At 45.2% G+C, this 21,575-nt stretch overlaps 2 protein-coding genes across 2 annotated transcripts in view; one reads left to right on the top strand and one right to left on the bottom strand.

Moving 5' to 3' along the window:
* The window catches only part of LOC118509501 (bifunctional heparan sulfate N-deacetylase/N-sulfotransferase), a 179,340-nt gene that overhangs the window by 129,632 nt on the left and 28,133 nt on the right, over nucleotides 1–21,575 (bottom strand). Inside the window, exon 2 of the mRNA XM_036050159.1 lies at nucleotides 13,735–13,881. The gene's annotated coding sequence lies outside the window, so the exon portion shown is untranslated. The remainder of the gene's footprint in view (nucleotides 1–13,734; nucleotides 13,882–21,575) is intronic.
* Nucleotides 16,851–19,108, top strand: LOC118509503 (alpha-tocopherol transfer protein-like). Its single transcript, XM_036050161.1, has 2 exons — nucleotides 16,851–17,712; nucleotides 17,781–19,108. Exons 1-2 carry the CDS (start codon nucleotides 16,975–16,977, stop codon nucleotides 18,033–18,035), a joined length of 993 nt encoding a protein of 330 aa, XP_035906054.1. The 5' UTR covers nucleotides 16,851–16,974; the 3' UTR covers nucleotides 18,036–19,108.

Here is a 21,575-nt window from a genome sequence, read left to right as displayed (position 1 = left end):
TAATAATTTGTTTCACCACATTCGAGCACCATCCTTCCCAGAACGTCCAGCAATAAAGTGTACAGTAAAAATGAGTTTTAAAATTAATTATGCTTCTTCATCGCACGACACTACTACTCCTGCGTCCATCCACCCATCCACGGCGCTGTACGCCATGAATTGATTCTTAATTAAGTTACGATATTGTTTTCGCTTTCCAACCATATCTCCAACGCTCGCCAGCTCCTCCTCTTACAGAACTTTCCAATCATTTGACAAATGAGATCCCGGTGCAAAAGGACGCACTGATGCAAAAACAAGTGCATCACCCAGAACCCGCACAGCAGCAGCAGCAGTAGCAGCATTCTTCACATTCATCCTGAACATCGGTCCGGCAGTTTCGTTGGATCTCCTGCCGGCTGGAATGGTTTCGTCGTGTCATTGATAATGATTTTTACCACCCCGCGGCCCGGCGTCGGCGTCATGTCGTCCGAAAATGTTGGGATTAAGGAAAGAGTAACCGATCGGGGAAAAGGGCCATCTACCGGGGAAAAGAAATATTCAACGCGTCCGTGATCGTGCGGGTTGACGGTAAAATTAATTAATATTTATCATAATCCGGCTGAGCGCTACCCGAATGGAGTCACAAATGATGGTGCATATCTGTGATGCTCAATTTTACACACTTCACCCTTCGTACGATCGATGCCCAAACTTTCGGTGCCAAATTGTGTGTCGCGGTGTGTGTGTGTGAGAACGTTGTGCATACAGCAGAACCCTAAAAAAAATACGGTAATAATTCACCGACTACCGAAGACAGGGGGGTGGTTACATACTGTGTGCGTGCGAGTGCGGGAGTAACATTCTCGCGAAACATATTTGCAGCACAAGTGCATAAGGTCGTGCTTCTTTTGTTGGCCATGTGGTAACACCAATTGTTTGGCAGGACACAACGATGCAATTGCAATGGCGATCCCTTCCTCGTTCTACTCGCATTCGGTGGTACAGGCGGGAAACAAGCACGCACGTGGCACGTGTCTTTCGCTGGAACTTTTTGGGGGTAAATTGCATTTTAATGATACGCTCCAGTAGACATACGCGTCAGATGTGTATTACACGTAATCCAGTGCATGGGACAAGAGGCACTTCTCCACCTTTGACAGTTGCCACGGAAATTCATTCAGACAAAAAAATGGACAACAAATAACTTGGTTTGGTTGTGGCACTACGTGCGAATTGGATGTATCGTTTGCACATTGATGGGTGTTTTAAGTAAAATATTTAATTCAAATACATTTTTAATTTAATTGAACAATAATTAGCATTGATTGCTAGCGCGAGAGTTTAGTGCAAGTACCTGTTCCATGTCTTGCTTTCTGTGACTTAATTTTACCCGTAGCAGGAGGTCAGCCCTACGTACGGGGTGGCAGTCAAGAAAGGATTTGAATCCCGGTCCTGTCGTGTGAAGACCGGCACCGTTATCGTCTCGGCCACCAGACCGCCAAATCTACTCCCTAGATTTGATTCATTTTAAGTTACAGTTCAACTTGCAAAGTTCAAATAAAGTTTCAATTTGCAAATAAATTATATTTGATAGTTCATCAAGCCCACCATCAGGATAGATAGCCACACCAAAACCAAAAACCACAACGATCATCATCAAAGATGTGCAATCGAAGCCCGTTTGGCCAACCGGCTTCCCCAACTAATGGAAGCATAAATCTCGCGCAGATCAGGTGCGAACATAAATTGCATCTCAATCGACTGTCCCAAATACGTCAGCAGCCCCCACGAACGAATCCATTCAAAATTTCGTCAAACCCAGCTTCTGAGTTTTATTTTTATTCCGATTACTCACCCAACCGTGTTTCCGAGTTTTGAGGATGGCATCAATATCCATGACTTGGCGGCCCTAAAATATACCCCAACCCTGCCGACTTCGTCCAGTGGCGCTTTCAAAACGATATTTCAATTATGTGACAGATGAAACGAAACCTAACCAGACAATAACAACAACATCAAAACCACACACAAACGCAGATACGACACGACCACGATCAATTTAAATTAATCGTCAACCATCGGTCCGGTCCGAAAGTGCAGAGACCGCCAAAGGGTGATAATTTATTTTTAAATTTGTTTTTTCCCCTTTCTGCTTTTCTTTGCTGTCTAAACTCAGTATGAAATGAAGCAATCCTCTTAAAAGCTAGTCCTTTTGGGAAGGATACCGACAAACGGTTGTTTCTTTAAATTAAACAATATAAAGTACAAGGTCTCGAGCAAATATACACAGGGGCATAAAAATGTTACAGCAAATGAAAACAAATTGTAATCTGCATCTGGTTGCTGGCTGTTTTTCATTACTTGTCAGTGAGCCCCGCGGTGTACATTTTAATTTCTTGACCAACGTTCTTGCGTTGCAAGTTCACGGTAATGAATGTATTGCTTAATTTCGATCTCAACACAGTCACAGTCAAATGAAGATTTGTGCGCTGTGCACTCTGGGATCGTTTGCAACATTCTAGCTCAGCAGCGCACCAAAAGACCGACCCCCGACATACGTACAATCGATGGAAAATTAATTGTCATCTTTGGTCTTTTTTGCCGCCTCAATCGAAAGAGAGAGAGAGAGAGAGAGAGAGAGAGAGAGGGAGAGAAAGATGGAAGGGCAAGTATCATAAATTGTACTGCTTTAACATAAACCGTTCTCAACGCTTTAGCATTCAGCCCTTATGCTCTTGCGCCCAGTGAGTCTCGGCAATGTCCTTTTACTTATCCACAACGCCCAAAGGGTATGTAATATTGAGCATTTCAATCCAAAGGTTGGTTGTCGCACTCCGGTTGTTGATTGGGAACAACCGGTGCAAATCGTCCCCCCTACTGGTTTGTATGATTTGTTGCCGAAGATGTGTTTTTTTTCTGTCTTTCCCATCTCCCGTTCGAGATTCCCTTTTTTACCTTTGCCCCAGGAGTGTAAGTACAGAGTGTTCTACACTCATAAATATATCTCCCACAATTTCAATTTACACCTACGCGACCAACGAACACACACACACAGCATGAGGCTTGAGTGCGGAAAAAGGAAATGAGATCCGTCTCGCGGTCGGTCGCTTCATTCCATTACTGAATCGTTTACTTGGTTCGCTTCCTTCCACATTCTCACGCGAGATCTGAGCCCAGAAGAACGTGTGGTTGTGCAACAAAAGCTAAGGAACCAAACAGTACGACACATAAATTACCACCAATCGATTTTGAATAACGTCACAAAGTAAGGAACCCCGAAGGTTGAAAGAGGTCCAGGTGAAGCTTGAACGCAGCGGGAACGCACCGGAGCAGACGATAGGGTGGTGTAGACCATATAATCGTCTTCAATCATCGTGCAATCAAGAAGAAGCAACACGACGCGAGACAGAGGATTATGCTGTGTGCCGAACGGACGGAAATGATGCGTTTTTTGGGGAGCAACGACAACAAGATGCAAGAATTCTGTTGCTCCCGCTGCATTCTCACAGCTCACATCTTCTTCCGACCCATCCGGGACAGTAACGAAAAAGAGAGCACTAAAACAAGAAACACTTCGTGCGTCGGGTTGTAACCACCGTCCGGTTGAGCTCCGGTTGTGTGAGACTCTGTCGACATCTTGCTGTTCCTCTTTTGTTTTTACGTTCCGTCCGTCGGTCTCAGGAACGGAGCACGAAAAATTTGTATATTATGCTGATGATTGCCACTCATGTTTTTGGGGTGTTTTCCTTTCCCCCAAAAATCTTTATCGCCCACCATCCCCAACGCGATGCTCACATTTATCTTGCACGCCTCGCTGATGTGTGGTGCGCATTCGAGTTTATTTTCCTTACTCCAAGCGTCCGTTGGCGGTACGGCTTTTCTTAGTTTTATTGGCAGTTTGTGCGTCGTCCGGATGGCACGGGCACGAGTCTTCTGTGTGCTGGTCTTCGCCCGGATCAAGGGTCGTCGGGGTGGGATTACCCGAGGTAATCCACCTGGATGACCGGCGGGAGGAGTGCATTTCCCGATGCGCAGAGCTAATCAAACCGTTCGCGCGGCCCACGCGCGTGCTCCTTTGAAATGGAATGTGAGGAGATGCAGAGGATGAGCAGCAGCAGCAGTACTAATTCGGTTTGAAGGTGAAGGGATGATAAATTTTAACCCTAGCGTGTCGTAAAGGGTTTATCGCATCGTAACAAATAGTGGTAATCAATGTGTCGGAAACTAAATAATCTATTTAGAATTATTGTGTTGGAGACTGACGCTTCTAGGTGGATTTACAATATAACAGAAAAAGAACAATCAAAAAAGAGTTATATCTAGCTACTCAGACTTGAAAGATATACCATAAAGCAAGGTAATGCGCATGATATAAGATTAATGAAGCCCACGATGACGTAAGTTAGAACACTAATGTTTTTTAACCGATTCCAATCAAACTAATACATAATAGGATTCGCGCCGAGATTTTTAGACAGATTCCCAGATATGCTTTCTTTCCAATTTTTTACTCAATTTCCAAGGTATTTTAGATAGTAACAATATTGACATCATGACGCAGTCCAGTGACTAAGACAATAGCGTCGCCGATCTTATTGCTAAAGGGTCCGGGATCAAGTCCCATCCAGACCAAAATCCAAAATTAATTGATCTCAGAAAAGCTGCATCCCTTCTCACCGATAATAAAAAAAACTATATTATTATTCTTTGGTGTGCATCTCCCAACAAACACAAAAAAAAACCTAGAATCAGTTGTTTTTCCCTGGCTCGTCCAAAAACCCCCAAATTTAACAAATTACAATGTACGATGCAATTTCGTGAACACATGCAACATGTCCACCTACGCAAACAAATTAAAATCCGGTTCCCATTCACACACCTTCCTCCTTCACGCTTACGACTCCATCAATTTTAAAAGCTTGTCATACGGCCTGCATCCTTCACCCCCATGCTATGCACCGTGTCCCGACCCGCCAGAAAAGTTGGATGTTGCCGCATGTTGTTGGGGTGGAAAGCTGATAAAAGCGTGGGGAAGCTGGTTTCGACCAGCAACGAAACCAGCCTGATCACACGTACGCTGCTGCTCCAGACACATAATCCGGGGCCGGACACGGCATAAAACAACAATGCAATTTGAGACAATTAATAATACAAAAGAATCGTAGCCCGGTACCGAAAATATGCTGCACAGTTTTTTTGTTGGGAGTCGATGTCGATGAGGTGGTGAAGCAAATGGCGGCAGAAGTAAAATACACACCACCTTCGAGAAAGAGGGTGAAAAAAAGAGTGATAAAAGAATGAACCATGCACCTCGCCCGAACACGACGACGACGACACACCGAACTCACCTTTCAACCCGTCGGCGGCGGCATTGGCCCCATCTGCGACAGAAAACAAAACAAACGAACTCATAATGAGTGCAAGTCATGTTCTAGCCTTCCCACACCACCGGCGTCGTGTCGTTGTGCCTGAATCGGAAGAGCCGAACCGATGTTGGTTTTGTTTGCTGTATCATATTTTCATCCATAACAGTTTCAAAGGGAACCATCTTTTCGTGCTCGCTTTATATCATTTTCATCATTGTTCTCGACCCGACAAAAATATCACCACCAACAAAACCCTTCCATGCTGTTGCTGCTGCTGCTGCGGGTCGGTTCGGTGGTATATGGAGAAGGATACTTTTACAGAACCCCTTCTTGGTGTGTACGTGCCCATGCGGAGTCAGGTCGGGTCTCACACTAGGTGGTGTTAGTTGGTGGCGCCAGCCACCATAGCTTCTTCCCTTTGTGAGAGGATACCCAGCAGAACAAAACACCAACAATGCTTAAGCTAAGCTATTGCAGACCCTTTGAATTTGCTTCCTCCTGGCAAACCCTTGGTTGCCGTTGCCGGACGGGGAATTTATGCTCCATTCTTATGAGCAAGTTTTATGTTGCGCAGGAACTTTGAAGAAGTGTCATTCGAGTGGCTAACCGGACGGGCGCTCAGTAACTATCGGCAAGCCGACACAAGACAAGGAAAAAACGCGACTTGAGGTACGGAAAAGTTGTTTACTTCTTCATTTTTTATGATTTTATTACCAAACCCTGCCAAATACGTACAAGCTCTAGAACAATTTAGAGCATAGTCGGTGGTGGAAGCGAAAAAGAAAACCATAAGGCACTGGAACAATTTCCCGGCCGATGATATCGGTGGGCTCACGAACGGGCAGCAGGAAAGACTCATAAAAATGAAACCTTGGAACGATCCCGCGCTCACAAAAAGGGAAAAATTGTCATCCCCCGTTGGGTTTGCCCTGTGGTCACATTACTTCTGGCCATCCAAACCCCACCGGTGGTGGAACCGAGGAGAAACCCCCGCGTGCACGAAGAAACGGGAGAATAATGAAAAATTAAGAACACAAACCCGAAACCCACAAATAGACACCCACGTGCCACAGGCGGACCTTGGTCCCGGGCCTGGGCACAGCTGTAAAACGCCAACCGGAGCCTCTCAGAAATCCCGCTTCCAAACGCACGAACCACCAATAGGTTGGTGGTTGGCACGGATTTGCTGGAGACACCGCTGTCTCAAGGGGGCTCTAACGGTCGGCGGCCGAAACGGAATGAAAAAAAAACACACGCTAACCCCTCCTCCCGGGGACAATGGACACATTCCACAGGCATAGTAACCGATGAGTTGGGCAGTGGCGGCGCCGGTGGAGAGCTAGCTGGCGCAGGAAGCCCACCCGGCCTTGGTAAAATTACTTTTTCGCGATAAGATTTATGTCGAGACGATGGATCACACGCAGCTCGAGAGCGCCGATGCTGAAAGGCGCCACACCGAGATTCTGTGCCGTGGAGCACGGAATTCTCGAGAATATTTCCCTTCGGTGCTCACTCAGGGTGTTCTGCTGTTGCCGCTTCTCGTTACTCGTCGCGTTTGAAAATCCTCCGGCATAAGATTCGGAATAACGCCGGCTGTAGTTGCGCGGGATGTGATCGTCGGCTTTTAGCGGAACTCGAACACGAATTGCTTGTAGAATTCCAGAATTTATTTCCAAACCAGATTACCGGGGCTAGGGGATGTTGGTGACAGGGAGTCAGAGAGGAAGTATTTGCTCAAAGAATCTCTTCCAGAGTACTTACAAAATTGTTTTCGTTATGGACATGCTTCGGGCGAACGGCGTACATTCCGAGCTACAGTTCGAATTCTTCTCAACAACACTGAGACCTGATACTCTTTTTCCAATCCAACCAATGAATTCGTTCCTACGCCAATGAACTAAACTGAGGTTGGGTTTTTTTTTTTGGTAATAGATAACATTGAATATTTTAGGAATAGTTTTGACTTCAATCACTCTCACCTATTCATTGGTTCGTATCGGCGCAAATGCATAATTATAATTCAATTCCGTCAGTCCCCGCTCCAAAACTCTCCCCGAAAATTCTGAAAGATGATGTTAAAACAAAGACCATGCATAAATTATGAGATGCTCGTCGTCACCCCGTGTATAATTCAATCGCATCGATCACTTTGCATCGCAAATTATTTTTCCACTTAAAACACCACCACAGTTGAGAGGTTATTCATATTCAGCTTCAAATTGAAAATCGGGCTCAGAAGGAACACGGAAAAAAATTCAAATGGATCGAAATAATAACGCCCCAGGCCGGTGGGGGAATTAACATCGGTCGTTCGGTCGCTAATGCCTGTCTCGGAGTTGGAGCCGCTCGGAGCCTCAAAAAAGTATATCACCTCCGTATCAATTCAGTCCGCTATCTCATCGTCTATATCCGAAGAAAAAAAAAACCCGAAACCATCAACAGACAAAGTACCGAGAGAGTGCGAGTGGACCGGGTGAGTGATAATTATGGGGACATCACATCAGAGCGTGCGAAGAGTACACCGAGGCCAGAGGTAGAGTGCAGGAATATTTGATTAGTTTCGGACGGCAAGCTCATTAGCGTGATGTGCGCGACTTTCGAAGCAGCAGCAGTGGAAATCCTGATGAAAATACTTAAATATGAATCACACAGCACTTATATTGCTTTCCTGTGAGCACAGGATGCTAGCTAGGACCTTGGAAGCTGGACGTGGTATAGCAAATGAAACAACAAAACAGTAAAGAACAAAAAAAAGCCGTCATTCACCATTCACTTAGCGAACTGTATTAATCCCAACATGGTGGTAATCAGACGTGATTATTTTCCACGGCAACCGTGGCCAACAAATTAATCTACGCACTGGAAAATTGCTATCGGGAAACAGCATGGCAAAATTCGGCCGAAACCCAACCCAACTTTGAACAGTGGCAAATAAATTCTTCGAACATGCATTTTGAAAATGTTGTGCAGATAGTAGAGTAGTTGGAGTATTTTTTAATGCGCATTGTAAAATTGGCTTTGTCTAGGCTGTTTGAGGGCTTATTAGAATTAGCTAGAATCGTGCGAGAAAATTACAAATTCAATCCTCCACTACCTAACTAGAGTTCCCGTTCCATCGCTCAATAATGTACTCAGCTTTCAGCATCTAATTATGAAAATAGACGCAAATGCACACTGATTTAACCTTTTCACAGAACTACCTGGAACGATCATCATTATCACAATAAGCGACATTTCCCGAGAAACAATCTAATTGCATCCGATTGCAATTCCACACCACACAGCGTTCAATATTGACCAAACCCCGCATCGAGTTCTCCAGTGCGAGAGGTTAAATTTATTGAAATTATTACAAACACGTCCGTCAAAGTGGTCCTCCCTCCCATCGTTTTGTGGCGCTTCCCGTCAACAACTCATCCGAAGCTGTCAACGATGGTGAATGTTATCATCAACACCATCGGAATTCGCACAGAACGGCGGCGCTTGATTTGTTACGCACCGAAAGTCGTCACGAACGGGAATCAGCATCATTGTGTCACACACCGCAAGACACAAGACAGACGTACTTCATTCAGCTGCTGCTTTCTTCGTCCGGCCCACCCATCGCTAATGGCGCCAGCCAATTTGCTATCACCATTTGCTAGATTAAATGGATCTGCTGTTCGTTCCGTTCGGTTGCCACACTACTACAACTACCATTGCTATTATTATTATCGTACGAGATCTTGAGCTCATGGGACCCCCGCTTTAATGCCCTTCGACCGCTCGGTATTTTCGTCTGCGGCGACACAATTAATTTGCACTCTAATACGTGTGTGTGTGTGTCTGTGAAAGAAGCGTAAGAAAAATAAACACATTCGAGATACGCAGCATCATTGGGGACACGACGCGCCTCGTCAGTCTCAGGTGCCTACTCAGTCACATTGGTTTTTTGATAGCGACATGAAAAAAAAACACCAAAATGCATAAAAAGCGGCGCGACGCTTTGAATTAAAGGGAAAAACACAATTCGAAGCGACGATGAAGAAAGCATGCGACAAAAACTCAGAAAGAAAACAATAACAAACAAATGGGCCGCAAACACTACGCGACAGCAGAGATGCAGAACGAAAGAACGGAGGTAAACAAGACAGAGGCTGACAGTTCTCATGTCGCTTGCCGATGGCGGCGGCAACATCGGTGGATGTTGTTCTTCATCTCAAAACATCTTAACGCACTATTGCGCCACCAAAGACACACACGTCCAACGCCGGCTACTAATGGCCAGAATGAGAACAAGCAGCATACGCCACCGCAGTACAGCGTTTTGGTGGATATTGTTCCATCCATTCAAAAAAGCAAACGAACGGAGTACGCCACTAGCGGGCGCGTGATGTGGAAAAAAAGAGCTATCACACGCCTGGTGAAGAAAGAGCTGACGATGACAAGTTTGGGGAGACATTTTTGGAATTCCATAGACAAGAGGCCTTGCACGAGGGAGGAGGGAACGTATATATCTTCTGCAGTTGTTGTCATTTATTGACTTGTTTACGACTACCCGGCACGCGTTTGCACCATTTCCGGGCGAAAGAACGCTGTTGAAGTAGTAATTAAACCAGATACTCACCATGCCCACACATAGACGGATCAAATGAACCGGAAACATAAAATGTGCACTACACCGCAACAATACAACGAGTTCTAGTTCTCAGTTGCCTAGTACTCCGAAAGGCAAGCACCGGGAAAACGTAAGATATCACGATGATTCGATACGCACGCCAGCCTCCAACGAAACCAACATTACTTACACCAGAACACTTTTCACCAGAAATCATCTGGAACGGCGATAATTCCTTGGAAGAGGAAAACAGAAAATGCCGCACACACAAACTTTTTCCCTTGACCACCATATCTCAGCGCGTCTTCGGGTTGTTCGGTTTCTGAAGATCGGTCTCACACGAACCGGATTGCAAGCTTTTCGCGCGAAAGGATGTCGGAAGCGAGAGGAAAAGTTGTGTAGCTGTCAAATGAAACTAGCATTTGTAAGGGGAGCACAGAGAGCTTTACGACAAAAGACACTGACACTACACCGGACGCTAAGAAACCACGCAGCGAACTATGCAAACGGCGAGCATAGTTGATTCTGTCGCTAATTAGAAACTATAACGAGAAAACTTTCTTTAATCTGCACTAACGCATCGCCCGCGGTGATCTGACAGAAGCACTGTTCTCTCGGGTCAGGATGGTGATGAGGTGTATCTTCATTCGGGTGACTTACAGAGAAAGCCACAATCCTGTGGGGTTTGTATTGCTAGTTTGTTTCGTTTCTACATAGCAGGGGTCGGCAATCTGTCGGATGGTACCTGTTGTAAACTGATCTGAAAGTTATGTGCGGGTCTGATGAAATGCATGATCAGACGTAATGAAGCACGGTTTATCACAGTGTTTTTGGTCAACTTATGGTTGCTCGGTAAAAAATGTTTTTTGCAATAAATCAAAGATCTTCTTTGATATTACCACCCAAATGATGTCCAGGCCCCGAGACGTCTTCGCAAGCAATTTCTTGCTCTTTTGACTTGTGAGAGTCCATCCTGTGTGCGAAGGGACGGCACGGGTGGGATTTGATACAGGTTCTGTCACTTCAGTATTTGAGGCCACTTCTACTAGTCAACAGGCCTCTTTCATTAGCCAACGGGCGATGAGGAACCTTAAACAACGCCTCTAATGTGATGGTGGGGTCTTGGAGACATCAAGATTTTAGAGGTTCTCGAACTCCGATAAGGGGAGTTCGAAATTCCGTTCGAATCATCCGTTTTTGACGGGCCTGGGTCATACCGGAAGGAACCAATGAAAAGGATGTACAGCTACTCTGATATTTCGAACGAATGAACTCCTTCTTTTGTAAACAACTTTTGGATCAAACTGTTACAATTACAACACCAACAACCTATACCTGCTCCTTAAAGCAGGGGAACCTTGGGATTGATCAATGGGAGCATTATTTATTTGACTGAAATATTGCAAAAAATTCGAGAAACTCAAGCAACCATTTCGATAGATATCGAACGAATACAACTAGAAAACACTTGACGGATAAATAACCAAACCAACACCAACAGCTGCTTCCCTGAGGGGGATAAAAATACAATCGAACTTCATGTAGACGACTAATGCTTTGCTATTCCCACCGAGAGCGACACATCTCAACGCGCGCACATTCAAAGATCGCTTCTAATCGGATCTTGTTCACGATAAAACAATTTGTCATCTCTATCACCCGACACTTGGCGAGCCCCAAAGGCAAATTAGATTCCGCTGTACGGGGGAAAAAAGGCAACACCAACTATCCAAACGAAATAACCGTCTCCCAAACCTACCCCAACAACACCACCACCCAAATGATGATGGTACAGCATAAATCGCACAGTTTTGGAGGATAAAAACAACTGCCAGTGCCGGTTGCAGCAAAGGATCCGAGCAAACGTTAAACCACAAAAAAAGGACGAAACGATCGTCCGACGAAGAGTCCAGGACACGCGCGGGGACACACGAGCGTTGGCATCGCTTCCTCTCATCAGCGAAAATATCATTTTCGTCGTTCAATCAAGACTATTAATTTCCCGTCCCCATCATCGTCATCATCATCATGGCACGAAAGAGCCAACCCGAGTCCGCGTCAAATGAGAGCGGGTGAGGACCGAACAAAAAAAAAAGCTACGATCCCGCACACACACACCACAAACGACAACGGAAAACCTCATCAGGGTCAGGCTAGTACATACACATGCCAAACCAAGCACACTGATTGGATGATTCGGAGATGAGATAGATCAAACGGAAGCAAGCCGAAGGAAAGCCTCGGGGAAGGTAGAAAGGAGACAAGGAAAATAGGAGCGGAAGCAACGAACACCCCCCCCCTCCCCCCCCCACCTCAGCATCCTAACACTTGCAAAACGGTGAAGCGGAAATTGAACTTCTACCAGACCTGGTGGCGCGCGATTTCATCCGTGCTACAGCGGACCGTCATCGTCTGCTACCTTTTCAGCTCAACTTCTGCCCAAAACACCAAGCGATGGCCGCTGTCTTAGCTATGGATGAAATGATGATAATGCACCAGCCACCGTAGGTGGTCTGGAAAATCCTAGCTCCAGGAGGCACCTGCTTTTTTTTTGCTTCTATCGGTGAAGAAATAAAAACCACACGACCCCAAACAAAAGTCACAATGCGTCTCATCTTTCTAGATGAATCGCACAAGAGAGAAGGTCTTATAAGAAGTTTGCGGAAAAGTTGGGGGGCGACACGGAGTGCTCAGCACCCCTCCGTTCGGGTGTTCCATTGCGTGATGCTTCAACATCATGCGCCGAAAAGTCTTCCATCATCATCGTGCGGTTCTGATTCTGTCACGGGAGCGGTACTCCCGATTCCTACGCCCATCTGCCCATCGCAGCGCTAGTTTTACGCGCGTAGGAAAAAATAAAAATAGATCCTCATCCTGCACGAGTGGTGTGCAAAATTGATGAAAGCTTTACCTCAACTTCAACACCCGAGGATGAGAGAGTACAAGGATGAGCTGGAGCAAAAGAAAAGCAAAAACACAAGGACTCCAGATAAGCACGCGTCCACAAGCAGGAGATCTCCGCCAAGCCTATTCCAACCCCGCTGGTTGGAACAATTGATGGGAAAAGTTACCTATTAACTTTCTCACAGCGGCCAGCAGGACCAGACAGGAGCGCTGGTGTGGGAAGATAGCTGCTACGTCAAGGAGCTCCACACAGCACATATTCACTCTTCCGTATGATGGTATTAAACGTTCGTCCATTGAACCATTGCTGCAGCAACCAGACCGTAACAGGGGCTCCATTCTTCCACTCCCGGGGCACGTTTATAGTGCGAGAGGACCCACGGTGTTACGGTCAATGTAGAAGCAAAAACTGCGTGTACGACAAGATTAGTTAGTGGTAAAATGAAATAACACTCACACACACACTCACTCATCCTTGAATCATTCTCTAGGTTCCTTCCTGTGCCTTCCTGTAATCATTATCAGACGGTTGCCCACCGAAGCCAAAAAAAAAAGGGATGTGCTTGAGAGCGAAAGCACAAAAGCAGACGAAAGTTGGCCGGAAAAGTTTTCCTCCAAAAAGGTATTGAATTAATTATGAACGCCTCAAGAGCTGTACCATTAGTCAACTACTTCGGGGCGCACATTTTCGGGGTTTTTTTGCCGTTGAGCGTGTGTCTGTGTGTTTTAGGGGAAGGATGGTGTTTTATCTCCAGATTCGCGCAGTATACTATCCTTGCCATCACGAGCGAAGTAGGACGTAATAATTCAATCAGGCAAAGGATACAAACCTAGAAGGGATTGCGCGTGGAGCGCCATGCAGGATCTTCTTGCCCACGTACGTACCTTTCGTTATCTCTGGTGAGAGTTTGTCTTCGCTTGCCAGGTCCTTCACACGCCCGTCTTGATGCAAGCTGTCAATTATTATTATTCGCCACCGATCGATCGTCCATGGGTTCGGGGGAAATGGCAGTTAAGTGGCGACAGATTTATCTGTGGAAAGTAAACGGAATCGTAATGACATTAGAAGATCTCTCTCGCACACGAAGAAGGCTGCAGTCGACCAACCCCAGTACCACCGGTCTACAAGAGCGGTATCCCCAGTGTGATGGGATAATACCATAAGCTTACTGGGAAACGGGATTATGTGGATAACAAAATGGAATCCTGGAAGTACGGGTAGCAGTCGCTCTGGAGAAACGAACGTCTGATTTAGACACGTAACTCCGAATCCACAGTCTCTACGGAGCGTACAGTTTTGAAGGATGGTAATTAAAATTTCATACACCGAATAGCAAAAAAAAACACACACACAATCTGTCATTATGTGACTCTTTCCATTCATTGGAAAAAGAGATTGACTAGGCACCACATGAACAAGTTCATTCGTACGAGAGAGTTGATTCTTCTGCGGGGAGTAGCACTGAATCAGTGGCGGCCACAAACGTAGGACACACATTAGACACACTCACAGTAAGGGAGCTGTGCCACCCAGCCACCCAGTGGCGTATGTGGTTGCACCGGATCGAAACTATTTGCATTTAATTACATTCCGCCTACCGGTACTCCAGTAACCTGCCGCCCGCCGGGGACTCGTCGTACGAAATCCGAAACGGTGGTCGACATATGGTTAAAATAAAATTTACCGTAAACGGATTTGCGAGCGGAAAAGAAGCTGCAGATGAAGCGATCAAGTGGGATGAAATGTGAGCGAAATCCAATGATTGCATATTTCGTTACAGCATCGCCAGCCAACGGCACCTCACTGCTGCCCTCCCGCCGATCCGATATGTCGTCTGTGGTCGTACGACGACATGTGCAATAAATTGGAGATCTTAAGTGCAAATCGTTTCAATTAGCATCGCATGCCTTGGGGCGGTTTTTGCACGAGCGACATCAAATATTATTAGGTATCAGCTTTTTTGCTTGTTTGTGTGCCTTGCCAGGACGTACCCTGCAGCAATCCAATTAGAGTGTTATGTGGAAACCATTTTATTATGAATGATTGTGGCATGAAAACAGTTCAACTATAGTTCAAATGTAATGAAACGTAGTACAATAATATGTTCTTTGTTTAAGTTCTGTTAAACAACTCTTTTTTTTAAGTCGGACATTATTCTAACAACTTTAAAGTTCATTTATATCGAAATACTGCTTTACATTTTAAATATTTTTTAAACAACATTTGCCCTCCTCGTAGATATCTACAAAAATTATCTACAAACCCAGGGCAGATTGCTCACGCTCTCGCGTACGGTCCACCAGAAACGCTAGGACGTAGGCACCATGATGATGGGCTGGAGTGTAATTTTACGACCGCTTATACTACAGCACACTAGGCCCTGTGTACACATATCGCTGATTGCCGGACCATTCCAGCGCACAATGGCCGCGCGTACGGCTTCAAGATGATATTTATCGTTCCAGCTCGCACCGGCTCTGGACACTACTTTTAGAGCCATACGCACGCTCATAAAAAAAGACGACAAATAAACCGAAAAAAGGACGACCAGTGGTTTCCTTCATCAGAGTACGCATTTTCGACCAGCCCCACGCTTCGATCATGTACTTTCATCGGAAGTACACACTCGATGTTTTTATGACATTGAGCCCGTTCCCCGCACGCCGGACAAGTTCAAGGGGACCATCGACCGCCCGGACCCGGCAATGTTGCGCTGGGATTTGGCAAAACGTCAAATAACGATGGCCGACCGACCGGAGACACTTAGCGTTCCCATTTCGCTACGCCCTTTCGTACCACCATCCTCCTGATTTATCGATCACGAAGCGTATTAACCTTCGAAGAGATAGTCAACGAACGACGGTTGCACTCGGTGTGTTTGTGCCCCCCGGAAGGCACAAACATGGCGCGAGATGGTAAATCTATCCCGAGGGCTGATAAGGCGAATGGGAGAAAAATAGACGAAACGACGAAATGTACGCCGAGGGAAAACGAAGAGCAAATTATGCTCGTACATGCGCTGGCAATAAGCGTTTTATAACTCGACCTTTTCGGACCATATACATATTCACATTTCTTAATGGTATGTAGGGCAGAGTTGCTCTATCCCTTAATGTTGGATGTGTCCTCGCTAACGAGTTGTACAGCTCAAAAGTGCAACTGTGTTCCACGGTTTTATTTACCATAAATTGAACTTACTAGCAAAACGCATTAATGACTAACTGCTGTAGCGAGAATGAAATTGTAACAAGATATTAAATTTAACTAGACAATCACCAAGACGCTTTTCCATCCCGGAAAGAGATGAGCACAGATAGTTCAAATTCTTGTTGGGACTTCGGTTTCCATGGATAAAAACTCAATTATCTGTCTAGACGAATGTTTATGTATACGGCGCTTGGAATACATTTCCAAGCATTATGTTGAAAACAAAGAAAATGGAGAACGACAAATTGACTCCGCTTGCTGCTTTCATTTGATTTCACTATCACAGCCAGCAGAAAGCCGATTGCTACAGCAACCCTAATGGAAGGATAAATTTAGACGAGTCACAATGTTACAGGTACGATCTGCTCGGCCACATTTGGCTACAAAAAAGCGCTCAAGTTCAAGTTCATTTCAAACATTAAGAGCTACCTTGGTGACGTACCTAACCATTGCACTAAACAGCTCCATGACAACAGTTGTCTCGAAGCTACCGCCTGCATACGTCATACTCGCCCAAGGAAAGTCCTTGCGTATCATAGGCAAGAAGCTGTACTTTCCTACCTCGGATTACGTCAGTATAAGTTTTTGTACATCACGAGAGCTTTTAATCGTTTTACATGCAGAAAGCGACCCCAAAAAACTGCTATCTATCAAAACGCTTTAACCAAACGAAAAATGAGCCAAGAGATATAGAAGTAACCTTCTCTTAACGCGTCAAGACAAGACCATTACCATTGGCTTTAAATACACTTTTTTCGCTCGTAATTCAACGGACTAGTTCTTCTTTGTCATCTTAACATACGAGCAGAGCCCCAAAACCTTATTAAACCAGCCGTTTCATGACGATCTGGTCTTAGTGCTACTCCGCCGTGCCAGTGAAACGGATAGTTCTCTCAGTGTCAGTGTTTATTTTCGGAATGTCACCCAATCCGTTGCCTTTGCCCTGCCTGGAAAAGGTCCCAGAAAGCTACGATGACGAGTACGAGCATCCGCAGGGTCCAGAGTCTATCAACAAAACGTTGGAAGTAATCCGCGAGGTGGATCGTTCGACGGTGGAACAAAACCTGGCTCAGTTGCGTGATTGGATTGCAAAACATCCCCACATCCGTCAGTGTCGTACGGACGCCCGCTTTCTGTTGCGCTTCTTGCGTGCCAGAAAGCACTCCTTCCTGGCGGCTTCGCAAGTGCTTGAGCGATATTTAGCGGCCCGCATACTGCATCCAACCTGGTTCCAGCGCTTAGACATTCGCGATCCAGAACTGGCGGATCTCACCGATATCGGATTCCTGTACACTCTGAAGGAACGCGATCCGGACGGATGTCTAGTGACATTGTGCGATTGGGGACTGATCGATCCGAAGCGGTACACCGTCGATCATAGCAATCGGATGCATGCGCTGCTGGTTGAGGCGTTCGGTGACGATCCACTGTTTCAGTGTGCCGGGATAATAGTGATCTTCGATCTGCAGCACATACAGCTCGCACATCACAGTATAGTGTCGTTGAGTGTATTGCGGCAGGTAGCACAGTACGTGAACAACGCTATTCCAATCCGCTGTAAGGCTATCCACGCCGTTAACGTACCGTCCGGAGCGCTGTGGATCGTAAACGGATTGTTGGGATTCCTCAACGAGAAGATTCGCAATCGTTGCAGTGTAAGTAGCTGGCGTTTGGTGTCAGGTCCGGTGAATATTAGACCTAAAAATATATGATTTATTTTTAGTTGTTCCGCGACTATGACGAACTGGCGGAAAAGTTCGATCGAAGCTTGCTGCCGAAGGAACACGGTGGCAAGGAACCGAAAAGCGAGCACATTCGTGCGTTCCGGGAACGGTGCGAGCGTTACCGTGAGCGGATGCTGCTGCTGGACGAGATGGATATCGATCTTGACCACAATGAACCGTACTCGCGGCACGCTCTGCTGGATGACATCGAGGGTGGAGCTGTCGGAAGCTTCCGTAAGCTGGAACTCGACTAAATATACCAATTTACCATGATTTTCCCAGCAAAAAGGTTCACATATGGAATGTATCTAGCGTGCATCGTACAGCGTACTGCTGGAAAGATTAATGTCCAAACTCCCAGGTACGCGGTGAACACTTCCGTCTGTTTAAAATTAATCCGTTTAAAATAACCTACATTCATAATCCCGGCTGGTCGTCCAATACTGTCTCTCTCTCCCCGCTCAGAAACGGAGCATTCACATCCGTATGCGGGTTTACATCTCAATCCAGCGTGTAACCTGCACCCACCATAATTAGAATATGATACGACAAATTAGTGTTTGAGTACGTCCCGCATTTCGTGCGAACGAAGTGAGACGAGAAAAAGAAAGATTAAAAGAAGTAACGTAAGCCCCAGCACACAGGGATTCAAAGCTTTACCGAGCGACCGACGCTACCGCTGTGAAATGTGAGAAGCTTTAACAAACCTGTTAGCGCCCTAGCCTTGTAGCATCAGATCTGGATCCCTTCTCGTCAAGAGAGACACTTTAAAACAACAGGTTCCTCATTTTCATCGCACAACTGTCGCTACCACCACCGTGCGGACACAAGCTTCAACTAAAAGAGCGCTATAAACCAGCAAGCAATCGTCACGAGAAACACATGGTCAGCAGCTTTAAGTATGCTCTATACCACAACTGCTGCATGAATGGGAACACTAACCACTCACAGAATACAATGAAAAAAGGAAACAAAGAAAGAAAAACACCAATCTGTAAAAAAAAGGGCGCATAAAAAACTATTTTGACACACATAAAAAGGACGACGATCTAGTTTTGGATGGAGCGCGGTTTTGTAACGGCAAACAGAAGAGCAAAAAAATACAATCTCTTAAGAACGTTACACCGAAACAAGGACACTAAATCAGCGCAAGGATATAAAGTAGAACGTTGTGATGATGATTGTGGTCTTAAAATAAAGTAACGTGTACTAACAGCCGAAACTGGCACACACAACACACGAATCGCGTGTTGGAGCAAGGCATGGGATGAAGGACAGTAGAAGTGGACACTTTAAACATGAAAATTCCTCGAAATCTGGATAAATATGAACCGACATGCAATGTTGTATTATTCAAGAGGAGAAATGATGAAAGAAATCATGGTTTGTAGCAGTTTTACTTGATTATGTTGACTCTTCTCAATATTTAGATACTTCAATCCAGATGAACTTCATGAATGTTGATAATATAATTCCGCACCTTCTTTAAACACTTACTAATACTTTATTTACACAACTCTATCAGAACCCTGTTGATCAATCATTGATGAACAATTAGCACCATTTGCTATCCTCTGGTTGATTAAACAATTCGCATTGACAAAGAAAAACTACGGTGAAGTATTGTGAAATAGTGTTCAATATAGTCTCGCCCAGGCCAATTTTCTTCTTCTTTAGCCTAGCGTCCTCATCAGGTCATGACTGACATCTCTGGCAAACTAGACTTAAAAATGTTGTGGGATAGTCAGTCCGCACTACGGGGGAACGGTACGGATGGGATTTGAACCCCGGTTTTCGCCTCCACTACCTGGCCGCCCCAATATTTTCCAAAAAAAAGGACAGACCATTCAGATACATGTACTTTAAGCCTAGCGTAGGATCCCAAAAATGTCAGACACTTATCAAAAACACACACACAAAAACACAAACAAAAAAAAGACAAAATGTCAGAAGATTTAATGCCAAAGAAGCAGCAGAAAGAGACGAGAAAAGAGATATTTTTTATCTAAACCGAATAAACTGAAACTGAATCTTGTTGAATTGAACCAAAGAAACTAGTTACATAAATTTTTTTTTTATTGGAATTATAACTTTGAGATCTCTCAAGAGCATGCCTGCCATTTCTGGTTTACTAGGCTCAATGATACCACGAAGTTCGATAGTCAAACCTCACTACGGGGGACGATCCGAATGGGATTTGAACCCGGGTTCTTCCATGTCCTTTACAGTCTTACACTTACGATTATTATTTTATATTGATTAAAATTTATATCTTTTTCACCACCTTTTTGTACCATGATACTATAATTGAAAGGGACGCAAAGTTATTTCTCTAGCACGAGGACATGGTTCGCTGGGCATTCGTTGCCTACACCGCCTCCGCTGAGATCTACTGGAACTGTATGTAAGTAAACCTATGACGTACAAGAATTATCACTACTGTCTACAATTTCTATACCGGTACACAAAACACAAGAACCGAATAGCATGCGAGAAGGCGTAAAGATTGCTTCAAGCTCAGGACTTATCACACTGACTTGCACCATTCTCGTGGGAGTCTACTGGCACGTCCTACTCGAGCACACACACACACCCGTTAGACGGTAAAATCTTCCCTTGCTTGCACCTCAAACTTATGACACAGCTCCAGCACCAGCATCGGTCCTCCGAAAGAGAAAGAGAAAGAGCACACGTCAAGAAGCGTCAAGATTGATACCGAGTGCAGGGATTTTGATGCTAGTTGATGTAGTGAATGTGTGACATTTTACGGCGAAGCAAAAAATAAATAAATATTCCCGCCCCGCCACACGTTCCAACGGTGGTGCTGTGTGGATGGCACAACGATTTTCCGTACCATTTTGCACCATGCAGCAGCACACCGAACCCAAACCCAAGGCCATCATGAAATGTGCATGTAAGGAAATGCTTTCTCACCGGAAAGCGGGTTTTTTTTCTGTGTGTGGGAGATTCTTCTCCCCGCAGGGCCAAACTGTTGGACGAGATGTTGAAGAGGTGTAAAAGAATGAAGAGAAAAATGGAAGGCAGAAGAAAAAGAATTGTCATTTGAGTTGAGTGCTGCATTTTTATGAGAGTGGTGTGTGATGGTGGTGGCGGGTGGAGCAGAGGGATAAATATGGCCTCATAAATGAAATCCAATCTTCATGATTTACTTTTGTACTTCACTCATCATTGAGCGCTATTTGAGCAAAGGATGTAGAAGGCAAACATGGTCCAAATCCATGATCCCGCGTGTCATTCTGCAAGCGCATATTGCATGCGCTGGTGGCCCTGCAGCAGCTGCTGCCATCATATCTACCAGCTCATTTTCTCTCGTTCTCTCTCTTTCTCTCGTTCTCTTGCTTAAACCATCGGCCCTCTTTATACACTCTACGTGTGACATGATGTTTGCCGATTTGATTGGGACATAGTGGTTCGGTCCCACTCTTGCTCGACTGAGGTTGTATTTAACGAACATTATGCAGAGGTTTGATTTGTAAAAGGGGACTGGATACCAGGTTCGAAAACCATTGAAAAGGGCAAACCCGGACGGATAGAATATTTCTGTGCATTTAAGAATGTTCCCAACCCGTTACACCTCTTGCTAAACGTTTGTCGTCCCTCTTGCGTATGCAGATTTTAAGCAGCATTTTAATACAACCGTGCCCTTCTCCGAAGGTTTGCTTACCGGGTGTGTGTTTGTTAACAAATGGCAATGACGATACACCAACTTCCCGGCGCATGAGTGTGTATGAAGAGGCATGCAAATAATCGCCCGAGGTAGAATTTAAAATAAT

Source organism: Anopheles stephensi, chromosome 3 (genome assembly GCF_013141755.1).
Source record: "Anopheles stephensi strain Indian chromosome 3, UCI_ANSTEP_V1.0, whole genome shotgun sequence".
NCBI lineage: Eukaryota > Metazoa > Arthropoda > Insecta > Diptera > Culicidae > Anopheles > Anopheles stephensi.
Note: the sequence above shows the minus strand (reverse complement) of the source record. Positions and strands in the feature narration are given on the sequence as shown.